Genomic DNA, 16758 nt, shown 5'->3' with positions numbered 1-16758 from the left:
TTAATGTTCAGATTTCAGCTATCTTGACAGGTATATTCATAGGGGATGAAATTCACATGCAGACAGCCCCAGGCTTATGCACCATATAAATCCTGTCTAAGCCTTTAAAATGTGCTTTAAGTGGGCCTAATTGATGTACAGGACCTGTATTGGCCCTTATACACGTGGGAGAACGGCTTTCAGTTTTCAGGCTTGAAATAATAAACTRTTGTACTTCTCCTTTTATTCCTTTTGATCTGCTTCCATTTTTCTAGTAAACTGCTTCCCTGCTGCCTTCTGTTTAAAAACAAGCAGAGTGGAATATTTGAGATCACGATATGTATATTAGATACAAACACAAATTAAATGTATATTGGAAAGGTCAGTGTTCAATAAAAATTCAAATCAGATTTTTGGAACAATAAGGCACTACGTGATCTGCGCAGTATGCACATGGGGACTGTGCAGAAAATCCACTAAACACGATTATGGGGAAGTGCACATTTTGTAAAGGACAGAATTCATCACATCCCTTAAGAATTCTTGAGGCATGGGTGGAGATTAGAATTACTATAGCAACTGATTATGTGTTTGCTGGTAGGTTAGTATTTGCTACTATATTAAGCACAATATGCCATTTCTGACTAATACTTCATAATTTATAGTTATTGTACCATCAATTTTGGATCAAAATGCAGCACAACCAGTTTATTAACCTAATAATGCAAAATACAGCCTTGTATCTAGTTTGCCTCTTGCCCCATTTTGTCTGGCATCTTACAGAATAATTTTCTTTTCCTCAAGATTAGCCAATTTCCTATCTACCWCTTGTTTGTTTGGAACAAGTCATAGAAAAACCATCCAATTTTGTTCTGAGAGGACAATTACATGAGCATCATAGGATTTTATCTTTACATATGTTTTGGGACAATGTTCACARGAGAGAAGGGCTTTTGTTTTTTAAGCATACCATTTTTGTTTGACCAAAGCTTCTGCCTCAAGGGTTAATAACCCAAATAGATTTTAGAGTGCTTTAATTAATCTTTTCAAACATCTGTATTTTTCTCAATTTACTGCACTGCAGTCTTGCCCAGTTTGCTTTGGAAATGAATCAACATAAATATGAAATAACTCTGTGTTAGTTTTCAATAACAGAATCTGAAACATGGCTGAAGTGATTATTTTAAAATCACATCATTGATGAATTCAAATTAACCTTGAAGTCTATAGGTAGATAAGCTAACTCTAGTATTATGCAGAAGAATTATGTCTACCAAWAATTGCATTTATTTCCAAACTCCTTCTGCAAATCCGTGTGCTTGCCCCCATATTATAAATGCTGAAAATTTGAAAATGTAATTTGAGAACTGTTTCATATTGCAGTCATAATTTCTCATCAAGTGTGATAGTCTCATGTACACTGGCAAGTACAGAGCTGAGCTTTGGCCAAGCAGTCTTTCTTCAAAGTATGTATAAATCGTCTTCAACCCGTTTTGAGGTGTTGAATCTCTGTATACAAGGTAGAGAGAAAAAAGAAGAGGTGAGTGAAGACAAAACAAGGTATTCCTGTACTCTCCAGTGCAGTAATCTCTCAATTTATGGCTTTTCTGTTGAGGGGAAGATAGCCTTGTTCAGTGGTTGTTTCTGCTGTAAGTATTTCTTCACATGAAACTGGCTTGAACTGTTATGTCTTGTGTGTTGTATAATATTATATGACATACTGTATGAAATTACTTTATCTGCATTCTATCACGTAGGAATCAAAAAAATGGTGGCATGGGTATATTTAATCTGTCTGGGCTCATCTTTTAGGCAATTTGCATATCTATACACATTCATTTTAAATCTACTTATGTCATRATGTAAATAATTTTACTACTCAGTAGTATTCATGCTGTCAGTGTACATCCATGCACAGCAAAATTTCCCTCTTGGCTCATCTCTATTAATAAACAAATGTCACAAAGAAGTTAATACTCTGCAGTTTTATAGAAACTACTGTATCGTGCCTCAAACCAGCATTGACAAAAGGTATACATTTTGCAAACTAATTTGCATGGTTATTTGTACTTTATAGTAGCTTATAACAACTTGTAAGAACTTTTTATGTGAAGGTTCAACTCTCAACAGGTGTCCCTGATAGGGGACAATATAAATAACTAAATATCCAGGACTCTGATAAGGTGTATCACAGTTTTTGCTCCAAAAGGGCCACTGAAAGCCAGTAAGAAATTAGTAGAGCCCTTCCTAAGAGCTGTCTTTCATGAAAAAGGGGAGGAAATAGACCAAGAACATTACTTAATCTGCCAGCATGAACAGAGAAAGGAAGAAAATACAGATCTGAGGGACAGCATAAAATCCTTCATGTTACAAAAGTTCGCTGTGCCATGATGTGCATTTGCAGGGTAATTCCAGGAAATATCTCCATTTTTCTGGGAGAGAAGCTGTCACCTAGCAGAGGCCTTTTTCTGTACTCTATTAAGATACATCTGGTCCAGCATGGAACAAAAACTCGAAGTGATAMAAAAATCCTCAGAATTGTTCCCATGAAAGCCAAGAGATAGCTAAGCTGTATTTCAGACAAATCACAAATTGACAATCAAATTCTGGTACTTTGCAAAATCAGAAGGAGCCATGACATTTTATTTTTGCTTGAGGCAAGTAAATGCCATTTGAGATTTTAATGACTGCCTCWTTCTATGGATTCACATTTAATAGCAAAGACTCAGTATGTGTTTTTTCCTGTGCCTCACAAAAGGGTATTGACAGATTTCTTCTCATGCCTGGCTCCTGCACCAATTTAGCAAGATGCCCTTTAGGCTGCAGAGATTAATGGACATATCGTAGATCAATGGGTGGTTTCCTGAGGCTTTATGCACAGTACACCACTGCATGCCTTAACATGTAATTTGTAGTGCATAAAGGGAGTTTACTTTGAAACAGCTGCTAGTGGTCTAGCAGTTGCTTCAAAGATGGTATCTTGCATGCTGCACATCCAAATGAGCAATCGGCCTACACAGGACTTACCACTTTGGTTATATGTAGGTAGAGAGGACCCTGGAGTGAAAAAAATATTTAAATTCTAATAAAAATATAGTAAGAGYTGGTTAGAGGGGGAAAAAGGCAGCTTGCTATGATAAAGAATACTGAAAGAAGAGAATATATGGGTAAGGATAATGAAACTGTGAAAGAAAGATGTAAAAACTAGAAGAGGAAAATGGGAAAACAGAAGAAAAGTATCTGAGAAGAGGGAGAAAAGGAAATTTCTTCTTTCTGTTTGAAGTAATGAGTTGTGAGACATACTGGAGTTCTGCCTCAAACACAGCTGGTGTATGTAATGGGAAACCAACAGTAAATATTATGGCAAAGAGCTTTAGCCAGCTAAGGGGTATAACCTGGARCATAGAATGAAATAGTCCAAGACCCACAGATTGATTACCCTGACAGCTCTGCTGCACTTGCACAGCAGCTCGCTGGAGCTCGGCCCCATGTGCTGGCCAGTGCTTGAGCTGGAAATGTGAACCTGGTCTCACTGCAGAGATTCTTTACTGGGAACTGTGGGCCAAGTCTCACAGAGTCATCTTTAGCTCAGTGGGACCCAACTAACATTTGACAGAAAAAAAAGCACATGACAAAGTCCACATATGGGTTTTTTGCTCTTTTCCCCTCCTCCATCCCCAYTCATCCATAAATCAATGTGGTAATTGCCTCCATACAGTCAACTGACAGAGAATGTGGTTGCTCACTCTTTTGTAATTTTGGTCTGTTACAAGCCATTTACTCATGTGCTTCAGGCATGATAGTGCAGTTGTAGCTCTTCTTTTGTGCCCATACTGCACTCAGGGAATGGGATGCGGGGTAAACAATTACCAGGATTCTTGTCAGAAGTGCTGCACCATGGGATATCTGCCCATGACCTCCATGGAAAGGATGTTRGACACAAAATGTCTGTGCCTCCACTGGTGCCTGAACAAGTGTCATCATAAGAACTGGACTAAAATGGTCTCTGTCAAGTAACTCCAAAGGATCTTCTCTGCAGCTTCCAGGGGTCGGGGCTTTTTGTTTTTTTTTTGTTGTTGTTGTTGTTTTTTTGGTTGTTTGGGGTTTTATTGTTTTGTTTGTTTGTTTGCTTGGATTTTAGTTTTGTTTGGTTTTGTTCTTCTGGTGGGCTCAAGGCCATATGCTTCAGTTTCATATTCAGCCACTGCATTTGTGGTCTGGCCCAGAGAGGTGGCTGCCCTTCCATGGCTCTTACCACAAAGGGCTGGAGTTCTCATRATTGGAGAGAAATCTTTCCAAAAGATCCATTATGTATTCTTATGCAGTTGGCACTAAGTGAAAAAAAAACCAGGTAATTCTTTGGGAACTGGGTTCCTATGTATATTGTGCCCTGTATTTTCAGTCTGGGAACTCTTTGTTTCTGTTTTTGTACAAGAGATTTATTCAGTAGGTCCCTCAATGCATTGCACTTTAGCTTAAATGAATTGTTCATCCCTTACCTTGCCTATAGAAATATATSCTCATCATGTGAAGACATGGACCTCTAATAACCTTATCTAGAAATGCAATCTAAAACCTCATACTGAGGAAATTTGATGCAAAGTACCTATTGGAGAGTATCTTTTATACTCTCATACATCTCTAAATATCCTTTAAGTGGCTGGGGCACCATAACTGTAGCTAGGTATAATTTTGAAAAACCTCTGAATGATTAGGGASAATAACATATAATTACAAAATGGTATATTGAGATCTTCCCTTTAAAAATTTCTACTCATGCCCATTCTGCCAAGGTACAAACATACCCATTAATCAAGGTGTACCACAAACCTGTCTTTCCTTGAAAAATGCTTGCTCAGTGAACATGCTACTTTCAATTACAGAGTTCAGGCATGCCTCGGCCATTTGAAGTATTGCACAGTTTTCCACACTGAAAAGGCACTGTGGTGTTACCTGAAAAAAATCTCTCCTTTATATTCAGCTAGCATTTCAGGCAACACTTTGGAGCCTGGGAGAGGTTATTGCTCATGATTGCTGTTCATAAAGTTCATAGCTGGTCTCTCTTTTCTGTAAAGAATGCTATTTTCCCCCTCCTATTTCTTCCAGATTRTTTTATTTCCTAGGAAGCTCTGGAGCAATTTACATGCCTTTTGGGTCATGCATGAAATTTTCTAGCCAGCTGAACAACTGGATGGAAGTTACACGTTCTCCAGCTCAGATGGTCTTGTTTAGCTGTCACATATTAAGTCTGTAGCCTACCAAGGATGTAGCGWTCTTTTCGGAATGATTGCTAGTATTTTGAACTCCTACAGAATCTTCCTATTGAACTCTCAAAGCTCTTCACAAATATTATAGAATTTAGCCTTCATATCAGCCCACTGAATAAATAAATCAGTGTTCTCATTTTACAGATGGAAAAGTCGAGACATGAGGAGGAGCAAAGTTAGTTGTTTAAATGAGATATCTGACATCAGGTAATAGAGTTCCTGTTCAGACATGCTGGAAACAAGTTATGCATGAGATTGTCTCTAAAATTTGCAAATGCTAATTCAGCTGTTATTGATGCTATTATTTTTGACAACAAGAGTTGTATCCAACAAGATASACAAACTGAAATGGCAGCTGGTAAAGCGCAGGCCTGACAAATTTTGAAAGGTGACAACATGGTGGGAGAAAGAAAAAAAAAAGTGTAAGAGAGGTGAGCCTGTAAAGTGAATGTGTRGTCAAAAATGAGCAGGTGAACCATCCAGATATTTGATTAGTATCATTAGGTTTAACAGCTGTCCAGTCAAATCAGAAGTCTGTACACACTGAACTGTATCACATATCTGGTGTTGGAATGACAGAGAAACAGAGCATCTTGCTCATGTCAAAGTTGTGGGGCAAATTCCCTGGTCTCACTTTTTTCCATAACCCCATATCGGTACTAACAAGAAATTCTGTTGGAAAACATGGTGCCACCAAGGCAGTTAGCGCTGACAAGAAGGTGTTTACTCAGGGAACAACAATGRCACAAGATATCACAAAGCAAAAAGGATCTTGTTTATTGGATGCAGAATAAATTAGTTTCTGCATTAAAATAACTTCACARTTAGATATGGGCATGATACATTGCACATCCAAAGCAAAATGCTCAAAGGACATCCTCACATCAGAGGAGACAGTAACAATTGAAGAAAAAGATCCATASTACTCTAGATGGAGGAACTAGAGGGCCATCGCATCAAAGATTTAGGGCAAGCTATGAAGGGAGAAAAAATTGAAAGGAACGGAAACTGCTGTCAAAAAAAMCCACACAAACCAGTGTAAATTTGCTTAAAACGGATCATACAAGACTATCTTTTTGATAAGACAATATAATCTAAATGCAGGAAAATAACATAGAGCTAAGATTCAATGAAGAATGGAATGGAGCATTACAGAGTTACCATGATTCTGGTAGGTCATTTGCACTAAAATTATAATGTAGATAAGAATCTGGCTAAGAAAGAGACAGGTTTGGGGAGGTATAAAAAAAAAAGGGGGGGGGGGGGGGGAGGGGATATTCCCTGGGTCTTTTCACAGTTCCTAGCTGGAAACTTATCTTCTTGAAATAGTAGACAGGGAAGATTTGATGATCACAGCATGGCTGTAACATGTCAAGTGAGGAAGGTGTAAGAAAATATGATCCTGACTTGGTTATCCATTTGCTTTTTGATCAGAAATCAATTGCAGGTTGAGGTACTAGGTTGATTATTCAACCAGTCTCCAAATGAGACAGTACAACTTCTTATTTGTTCTGAATGTGCCACTTGTTGGTTTTGTCTGATACTTTTGGGATATTAAGAAAGACATTTGCCTTTTCTGTGCTGAATATGATTTTTCTAAAACCAAATAATAATAATTATAATAATTTCCACAATAATTTCTTTTGCAGATTTGTCTTGGACTCATTTTTCACTCTTCAAATCAACTGCCACTATCTGCCACCCCTGTCTATCTCTTTCTACTTAACTCTTTTGAGAAGAAAAGATCAGAACGGCATACTATACCCAAGATGTAGGAGCAGGATGAATTTTAACAGCACTTCTCTCTTTTCTTTTCCTAAAAAGATCCTCATATTTGTTTTGCATTTCCGAGCATAATGTTCATAGAGCTAATGTTTTTTACAGAAATACCTATCCTAAAGCCATTTACCAAATTATACAGGGTATATCARTGCTACCAGCTCCATCCTGTGTTCTGCAGCTTGTGTACATCCATGCACACACTCAKCTGCCTTCTCCAAGGTCTGCTGACACCAGTAGTATTTAGATGAGTGTGGCTCAGATGATGGGAGACTTGTGTCATGGCAGAAGGAATCAATTAGAGGAAAGTCATACGTGACTTGCACAGAGATCCATCAGTGCTTTACATTTTCCTGTCACTCTGGTTCTATGGATGAAGAAGAAGAGAGATCTTCTATGCAAGGCCAGAGTCTAAACTTGCATTTCTTGTACCTGCAGTCTTGTATTCTCAGCTGTACGAGATAGGGAAGGTAGGTGAGTCGTTTTTCATACCATCAGCAGCTGGTCAGAAGTTCATTGCTGAAGGAGAAGGTGATGCCAAGATCTTTGTTACAAATTACAGTGTCTCTGGTATACATTTTCCTTCCTTTTTTACTTCTCTTCTCATGCATGTTCTTTTTAATAAGCTTTCCCTTTGTTCCTTTGCTGCATTTCCTACCCTTCTTGTGTTTTCTGGCATTCTCCCAATGTAATCTGTGTGGCTTTTAAAACCTTTTTTTAAATCCTTTGAACTAAACTGTTGATCTTAATCTCTTACTCTCGTGGTTATGCAAGGGTGAAGACAGTGTGTTCCTCTCTGCTGTCAGTCCATACTGCCATCTTTATGAAAATATTTTCCTGYTTTCATTCCAGATTGAGCATCCTTTATTTCCTTAACATCTCATAACAACAGAAGAGGAGAGAGCATTGAATTGGACAGTTCATACTGACAGAGTTAGCATTTTAAGTGGATAAGTGAGACAGATCAAGAGCCAAGATGAAAATTGCAGTTTTTCCCATTTTTTTWAAATTTTATTGAAGTTATCATTCAAATCTGGGCAGAGACAACATCTGGAACAATATTCATTTTAATGTGACATTAATTATCATCATAAGGAATAAGGCAGAATGATCAGCAGCCAGAGAGAAATAATTTCTGGGATGGATAACTAACATTTCTTGAGAATTCAGTCAATTAGGAAGTATGATTGTTTATTTGATCACATCAGCTAAATTACTGAAACAAATAGTAATGGAACAGTATGAGATGCAGATGTGATGAAAAATATTTTGAAGCATTATTTCACAGATTTAAATCTTGAACTGGTTCCAGAGACAGTTGTTCCACAGAAATAACAGGATGTTTCTTGAGTGACAACAGAACAGAACAAAAGAAACAGAAAATAAGTTGTCTGGCACAGAAGTTTCTTAACTATGGTTACTGTCTCTACTTTTTGTTTACAAAATACAGCAAGCCTTTTAAGCCTATAAAACCACATTTACTTTCATTTGGATTAAGAGCTGGACATAAGAACCAGACTCTGCATAAACCAAAAACCATCCTAGAGCRACAATGAGGTCTAGGTTTAATTTTCCCAGAGATTTTATCTATGTGGGCATTGGTGAAAATCTCAATACTGGGGATAACCAGGAGTTCTGCCAAAACAAAACAATTCAGAGAGAGAGCCCATGTAAATTAGATGGCAACAGTGTACAGCCAGGGTATATTTATAAGAGTACGGAGACTTCCAAATGAACTCTGATCCAAGGTGTTAGATCTACACATCTGTACTGATACTGCCCCAGCTGGCTCAGAAAATGATGCCAATTTTCTGCTGYTATTTGGTTAACCCAGAGGAAGTTTCTTAGGGATAATTAGTAATTTTGCATAGTAATCAGCGAAAGTAATTTCTTCTGCTTTTGTAAGAGACTTCCCAGCATTTCTTCTAATAGTATTTTCTCATTGCTGGCAAAGCATTTTTATAATGCTTTAGGGATGTGCACTAGTGGTTTCCTCCAGGAAAACCTCCCTGCTAGTGCTGAGGAGCTGAACCCAAAATCCAAGTGAGARAGATCAAATCTGGGAAAAAATAGAAAAGACTGATGCCAGAATTAAACTGTTCACTGATGCTTTGATCGTCTCCATGAGACACTGTGATGGGGAGATAAAATGGATAATAAACATTCCAGGGCTGCTGGAGTATATCAGGTCTGCCACATGTAAAGGACATAGTTTTCTACTCAAAAAATGCCATGGCTGCAGACAGTATAAGGGGAGTTGTGAAATACTGAACTGATTTCAACTTACCTGGTCATCCATGATAATAGGAAGTTGTTAAGAAAATAAAGAGAAGGAGAAAGAGAAAGAAAAACCAGGAAGAATAACAGGTTAAAGTAATTATTCCAAGAAAAAAATGCAATATTAACATGAAAGACGGGCCAGTATTCTTTTTGAAGGCTTTCACGAGGACCCTTAAAGATTTTACACAAGTTAATATAGATATATTGCCCTTAAAAATTTTAACATTCCAACCAAATTTCTAATACTTAGCATTCAAAATAGTCACCTAGTCCASTATCAATGACACATTCCCACTTTCTCCAGAAATAACTCAGTAGCTTTGTCCATTCCAGGCAAAAGTCTTGCAAAATGCTTAATAAAAAAAAAAAAAAAAAGAGAAAATTATGTATAAAGCTGCTTAAGATTACTTACTATAAATAGAGCATTTATTCTTAAGCACTACTTTAACCTCAATTTGCTGTGTTTGGAGCAGGAATTGCAAGGTGAAATTCTGTGCAGAAGACCAAACTGAACAGGACCTTTGACTTAAAGATCTGTAAATTCCTAAATTAATATAGTTGGTTTACCTGTCTTATATTCCTGGTGCGTGTGATTTCTTTCATGATTTTATACTTCTTAGCACAAATAAAAATTTGTCCTTAAATTTTTCCTAAAAATATTTCTCATAATTCCCATGTTTAGAACCCATTGATCATCCCAGCCAAAGAGTAAAAATAATATGTGAATTGTTTGACCAGTTTCACATCACTGACTAATAAAAAAACAAGTAACTGGACAACATAAAACCAATTCCTAGGCTTCAGTTCAGCTTGAACAGCTTTAATGACTGTACTCAAATACTGAGGAGTTCAGAAATCAASAATAAGTCAGAGAAAGAAGAGAAGGTTGAACTTACCTGTGGCTGTATTTGTGGTGTGCACTTTCATTATAAGGCTGATRCTGTCCTCTTTGCATTCTTCTTACCACCATTGCTGAGGCCCTGGAGCCTCTTAATCCTTTCTGTGTTTTTATGCTGTCATATTTACTTGCACTAAAAGGTACTGCAAACCAATTTACAGTTATGTATAACATCACTTTTTACATGTCACCTTGGTAAAGAAACTTGTAACATTTCCATTTCAAACCTTTATTTCAGGTTTTATAAATCCTCCTGCTCCTAATTATGTTAGGCTGAAGACAGCAGTATAAATGTCAGCCCYACAGACTGATTTGCAAGGCATGGTAGATATCTATTTTAAAATATGAGTCATCAGAAAAGGCAGTGATTTTGCATGGTCTCTTTTTTTAATACTAGGCTTTAATTCACAAGAGAATACAAAAGCTCTGACTCTTTACCCTGTAATTGGGAGACAAATTGACTGGAATTAATGGAAGTACATGATTAAGAAATAGAAGGAATTGGCTASATTTTGTCAAAGGTTGTGGTTTTTACACTTACATGAAACACAAGAGATTGCTTGGAGAGACTCAGAACTAATATATAGAATAAAGAAAGAAATACTTTTCTTTGTGAAGTATATGATTAGTGTCTGCTCTGGGGGTTAATCAAGGTAAACTTTTAAGACTGAATTACAAAAAGGAGCAMCCGATTTCATTAGAAGCAGCTACTCTTTTACAAAGTATGGGCTATTTCCTTGCTTAGTGAAAATTGGTATCCTTGTATTTTGTGAATGAAATGCAGGAGCTGCTGGTGCTTGGAACAGTGAAACACTAGTGCAAGCTACCTGAAGACTGGGAATTAACTTCTATTTGTGGGATGAATAGTAAGCATTGAATATGTGGTGCCTTCTTTGCCTCACTGGTCACTTATGAAGTCTCCCAGGCACATCTCAGAATAAGGGCTGCGCCAGGGATTATATGAGAGACTATGACCACTACAAATCCATCAGACCTGATGGCTTCCTCAGAAAAGTCACTCAGAGAGCTGGCCAGTGTGCTCACTATTGCCTTTGCAAGGCTGAGATGATCAGGGAGTTAACAGGCAAGTCAAGGTGTTATGGCTCAGGTGAGCAGGGACCCCAACAGGTAAAATCCTGGCTGGGTGAGAGGACACGGCTGCTGKGTTGGGATGGCAGTAACAGCAGGGGAAGCACAGGGGTCTGTCCTGGGACTCATCCTGTTTAACACCATTTTCAGTGGCCTGCAGGAGACAACAGGAGTTACCAAAGCACTTCTGTGGGGTTTGCAGATGACACCAAACTGGGGGGAACAGTTGATAGGCAGGCGGGCAGGCTGGAGGAACAGGCCAACATGGATGCTGTTGGGCATAGTRSAAACAAAGCTGTGCTGCCTCMTAAAAGCAGAGGATACAAAATGTAMAGCTTTCTCAGCCTCCTCCAGCTGTCTTGTTTACAGTGCAACTTTACTTGTTAGTTGTATTTTGTTTAATCTCTCTTTGCAAGTGATCTACTGGACACAGAACAGTGTCAAGGGCAAGGAAGCATCACTCCACAGAACTCWCTTTACTTCAGCTTTTAGTATGTTACAGTTCCCCTTCTTGTCCCTCACGCCCTCGTAAATCTCATAAAACCCTTTTCAGATTGAAATCCTACTCTTCCMAACCTGTAATGTGCTTTACAGCATGTATTTCTCTATAGTTATCTTAGTCTCTTGTTGGCAGTCTTTAGGTATCCGTTCCTTGGCTGGTAAATATCTTCCTTATTTTTAAATCTATCMATTTGGTTTTGTTCAGAGCAATGCACAGGGGTAATAAATTGGCTCAAAAGTGCCTGACACTGCTTARTTCTTTCTGTCACACCAGTGTTTGGTAATACTGAATTCTAGGGCTGTCTGGAAGAAGCCAGCAGCATTTTCCCCACTTGCACATCTCTCAGAAGAGCTGCAAACTGCCTGGATTTCTCTACTAAATTCATTCAATGGATGTCCTTCCATAAAAGGTGTTCCAATAGTTTCATAGATTTATTCCAGAATATGAAAATAAACAGTTGTTTCAAATTTTAAGACTTGCAAAATGGAACTATGTAGATGCATAAGATGAGAGCATAAATCAGCTCAGTAAAGCAGCTTTGTAAATATTTATGAGCACAGGGCTCTTCATTTCACACATTTTATTCCTTCTCTGTTCTCATCTTAAGTTTTCCCTTGCTTTAGTTTATGGCTGGTAGTTTGGGCTGAGTACTTGACATTGCTAAATTGCTGCCTRTTTTCCCTGGTCTTACTTATACCACAATCCTAGACCTTTAGTGACTGCAGGTGAATGTATGATCTATAGAAAAAACATGTTTGCATGGAGGGACATATTCTGAATTCTGATGGACCTACACTGTGGTGAAGTGTGGTGAAGTTTAGCAGGCACCCCATTGATGAGCTAAAGAACAACCTGGATTTTCCTGCTTGAGCTGCCACCCCTCATTTGTCTGTAGGCAAGGCAGGACCCACATTTCTTCTTTGTGTTGGTATCAGAATGGGGATGGTAATTCAGAAGAGTGAGGAAAGGAAGATTAAAAAGATGGTTGACAGGATGAAAGATAAAGGTGTGGAATCAAAGAGATGTGAAACGGCAGTGAAAGAACACTGACAAAAGAATCAGAGCTGTCAGGATATATCAGAAACAGTCTAATGGGGCCTACAAAGATCATATCTTTGTCTCCCTGGCACCTTCTCCTGTGGCCATGAGCCTTCCCCAGGTATCTTGGCATTTTGATGACCCAGAGGAGAGGAAATTACCTTCTTACTCCTTCCTGTGCAGCAGTCACATGATGGCAGAAGGATGACATCATACAGACATTTGCTTTTCGATTTTTACAAGGTTGTGCATGTGCTCATTATTTTCATTTGTGTCCTTACTAGTGCTGGAATTTCTATTACTCTTCACTAATTCACACCAGAATGTCTGTGTTTTCTCCCTATTTCGCTAATAGCAGATAGCATCATGTTGATATAATAACCAGAAACAAAATCTAAAAATAAACCTGCTGATAATTTCCTRGTGTTTCTTGGACCACACCCTTGAAGTTCCTGAGTGGTCAGTTTGGACTGAGATAAGTGCTATCATTTTTCTTCTCTCTTGTCTGCTGGCTCTTCAGCCTTTTTGAACTGCAGCCCACAAGGGGGCTGAGCAGGAGGTGCTTGTGGCAATTCAGGGTGGATTATTCTCACTGAGGAATTGGCTTCTGCTGCTTCATGARAGGCTTTGGCAGATCAAAAGCTGTTGCTGCTGCTGAGATCCTGCCAGGCATGCTTTCCATGTATTTCTGTATGTCTTCACTGCGTGGGATCAGTGAAATAGGGGAATTTGGGTATGAAAACATTTTTCATTCTGTTTACACATCTTAATTAGAAATTTATAGGGACAGCCAGATATGCTGCCATTTAAACAATTACTTGTATTTAATTGTGTTTGCATTTTCATTAGTGAAATATAACAGAGGAAGATAACATTAATTTGCATGCAGACTTATCAGAAGATTTCCACACATTGTATAAACTTACATCATTTAATGTACCAAGTACCGGCACAGGCTGGGCACTGACCGACTGAAAAGCAGCTCTGGGGAGAAGGAKTTGGGGGTCCTGGGGGATGACAAGCTGTCCATGAGCCAACAGTGCCCTTATGGCCAGGAGGGCCAATGGTGTCCTGTCATCGGGAAGAGTGTGGCAGCAGGCTGAGCGAGCTGATCCTGCCCCTCTACGCAGCCCTGGTGGGGCCACATCTGGAATACTGGAATACTGGAATACTGTATCCAGTTCTGGGCTCCTCAGGACAGGAAAGACAAGGAGCTGCTGGAGAGGGTCAGGTGGAGGCCAAAAAGATGAGGAGGGGTCTGAAACATCTCCTATGAGGAGAGACTGCTGGGCCTGTTCAGTCTGGAGAAGGGAATCCTGAGAAGGGATCTCATTAATGCAGATAAACCTCTCAAAGATGAATGCCAACAAGACAGTGCCAGACTCTTTTCAGTGGTGCCCARTGACAGGACAAGGACATGGCCATAAACTAAAACWTGAGGAAGAACTTTCCATGGWAGGTGGCAGAGCRCTGGAATAGGYCRCCCAAGGAAGCATGGATTCTCCATCTGGAGACATTCAAAACCCTCCTGGTTAAGYTCCTGTGTAACCTGCACTAGGTKACCCTGTCTTGASAGGACTGGATCATCTCCAGARGTCTCTTCCAACCCTAACTATTCTGTGMTTCTGCRATAGTCAAAAAATATATAAGGTCTTTTGCAGGTGACTTAACTTCCAAGYGTGTCCCTTCACTTCATGTTTCCTRGTGGCCAGTTCCAGGAAAGTTGCATCCATGGCTTTCTGCAGCCCCTAAGTTGCTCTTTCAAGGTTTCATGATCTCCACCTGCAGAACATGGGGTGAGGTGCAATCCACATATGATGACCAAGGGCCAGTGGAATTTGAAAATGTGGAGCACCCACCACGAAAGCATGAACATTTCAAGAGCATCCTGGGAGCAATTAATGAGGACACCAATCTCCATCTACTTCCTAGAAAAAAAAATACATTTTTCTGGGTTTTTTTAAACAGAACCTCTGTTTCTGTGAAATTAATTAAGAAAAGGGTATATCCTCATGCTAGCTGATGCTTTGTCTAGATCACCAAACCAAGTCTGAGATGTTTCCTTCAATGTGCAGAAACAGTTCTTTTCGTGCAGCAGGGAGCAGCAAACAAGTCCTCAGAAGCAATGACCGTGATGTTACATACCTGCTTTCACTGCAGTCCCACTCCTTCATCTTGGACCATCCAGGACTGGGTTCCCCGATGAAGCTTCCTCTTAAAATCATGCCTCTCCAGAGACCATGAGATTGTCAAGGACCTTTGTTTGCAGCAATGAGTATAGTAAATGCTATTGTATTATCCAACAGTAGCAAATTAAATAATTCCACCCCCGTCACTTTCTAACAGGATAATGTTAAAGGCATTCCTCTGGGATGGAGAGTAATAATTTGCTAATTCCCCTCACTATTTCATGCTTCTCAGTATTGCAGCTAATTTTCTCTGAGTACCTTRTTAACATTCAAAATGACTTTGCAGTCCCACCCTAATAGCTCTCTGCAGAGGCAGTGACTGTGAAGGTGAGAGCTGACAGTGACACATTTTYCTCCTTTTTCTTGCAGACTGTATTATCCTGGTTTCCATCCAYTGAGGGCTGTGCAGCTGATGAGAGTGGGCAAACTGCAGTACAGTCAAGGCATGTTTCCTCAGGCACTTGAAACTTTGAAACAGGTCAGTATGGTGAAATATTTTTTCTCTGTCCACCTCCCTTGCTTCCCCCAAAACTGCTGTGTGATTCCCCCTCATGCTTTTGGCTACTCCTCACCACTTCTTCTATCAGTGGGGCTTCCCCAGGCTGCAGCTGAGTGTGCTGATGGTCATTGTAGCTCAGCAATTCAGGCACTGACATTCTCCAGTATCAGTCACTGCTAATTACAGTTTGATGGCTCAGAGGTGCCTGGATGAAAAATTACTGTTAGATCTGAAAAGATAAAATTATCTCAGTGCTTCRTATGTTCCTTACTCCTATAGCAAAGTGATTCTGAGAGCACTGAAAGTACAAGAGTAAGAGCAAAGCTGCAGTTTCTATCTTCCTTATTCCGTATCAGATTCTGTGGTTTCAGGTTGGAGAACTTTGTCTTTAACATGTGTATTTTATTGTGAGCCACTCTTAAATCAACAGGCAGGCTTCTTGATCGTATTTCTTATCATTCATCATCTTTGATCTGTTTTTGTAGCTGTGCTTTGTAAGTTACATTTCAGCTTTTAGCCATCCTTCTTGTGCCTGAGCTGACTTTTAAACTCATTTCCTTGTACCTCAGGCTTTTRTTTGTCCTGCTGTTATATTGCTGTTAGTATCATCTTAAATATATTAAATAACYCCTTTCCACATTCAAGATGTCCTTAGGATGTAGACTCTTACTCACCTCCCATCTCAAGCCTTCAATTATTGCTGGGGTGCTCTGCTCCCCCTGGAAGTTGTGCTRCCTCCAGTTTCCCTCAAAAAGGTCTTACTCTTATTCTTGTGTGTTATTGATTATTGATTTTATTCTCAGGTCAGCTTGGCCTGAACACTTTACACGCTGCATGTGGTTCCCTGTCCCAGCTCTCCGCCCACCTCCAGCTCCTGACACAGCTTCCCATTGCCTCGGCTGGGTGCTGCCCACAGCCACCTGGCCCAGCTCCTTGCCTGGATCTGSTGGGCAGGAGTAGGCCAGTGCTGGCTCCACTGTCAGAAAGAAGTGAAKAATTTGGCTGTACATTCCCTTTGATTAATGTCCTTGCTATACTAAGAGCTGATCTTGTGGTGAAGAATTAAGGCAACTGCTCGGGATAGAAGGGGATGGGTGTCTGCGCTGGAGGTGGGGAGAGGGGCTTTTTCACTGCTGCCCAGATWCCCTATAAAGATAATGTTAATCATCACTCTCTAGGTAACTTGGCATTTTATACTTACCTTTTCTTCAACCCCCATATCTCTTTGGTTTAAACAT

The 16758-nt window shown here is 39.5% G+C and overlaps 1 protein-coding gene across 1 annotated transcript in view; it reads left to right on the top strand.

Annotated features, from left to right (window-relative positions):
* Positions 1–16758, top strand: part of SMYD3 (SET and MYND domain containing 3) — a 335451-nt gene that overhangs the window by 313488 nt on the left and 5205 nt on the right. Inside the window, exon 11 of the mRNA XM_057389700.1 lies at positions 15391–15499. Coding sequence (XP_057245683.1) covers positions 15391–15499 — 109 coding nt within the window. The remainder of the gene's footprint in view (positions 1–15390; positions 15500–16758) is intronic.

This window comes from Malurus melanocephalus, unplaced genomic scaffold (genome assembly GCF_030028575.1).
Source record: "Malurus melanocephalus ecotype Western Australia unplaced genomic scaffold, MMel_1.1 scaffold_19, whole genome shotgun sequence".
In the NCBI taxonomy this organism is placed as follows: domain Eukaryota; kingdom Metazoa; phylum Chordata; class Aves; order Passeriformes; family Maluridae; genus Malurus; species Malurus melanocephalus.
The sequence above is the reverse complement of the archived record's forward strand: the minus strand, read 5'-3'. Positions and strand labels throughout refer to the sequence as shown.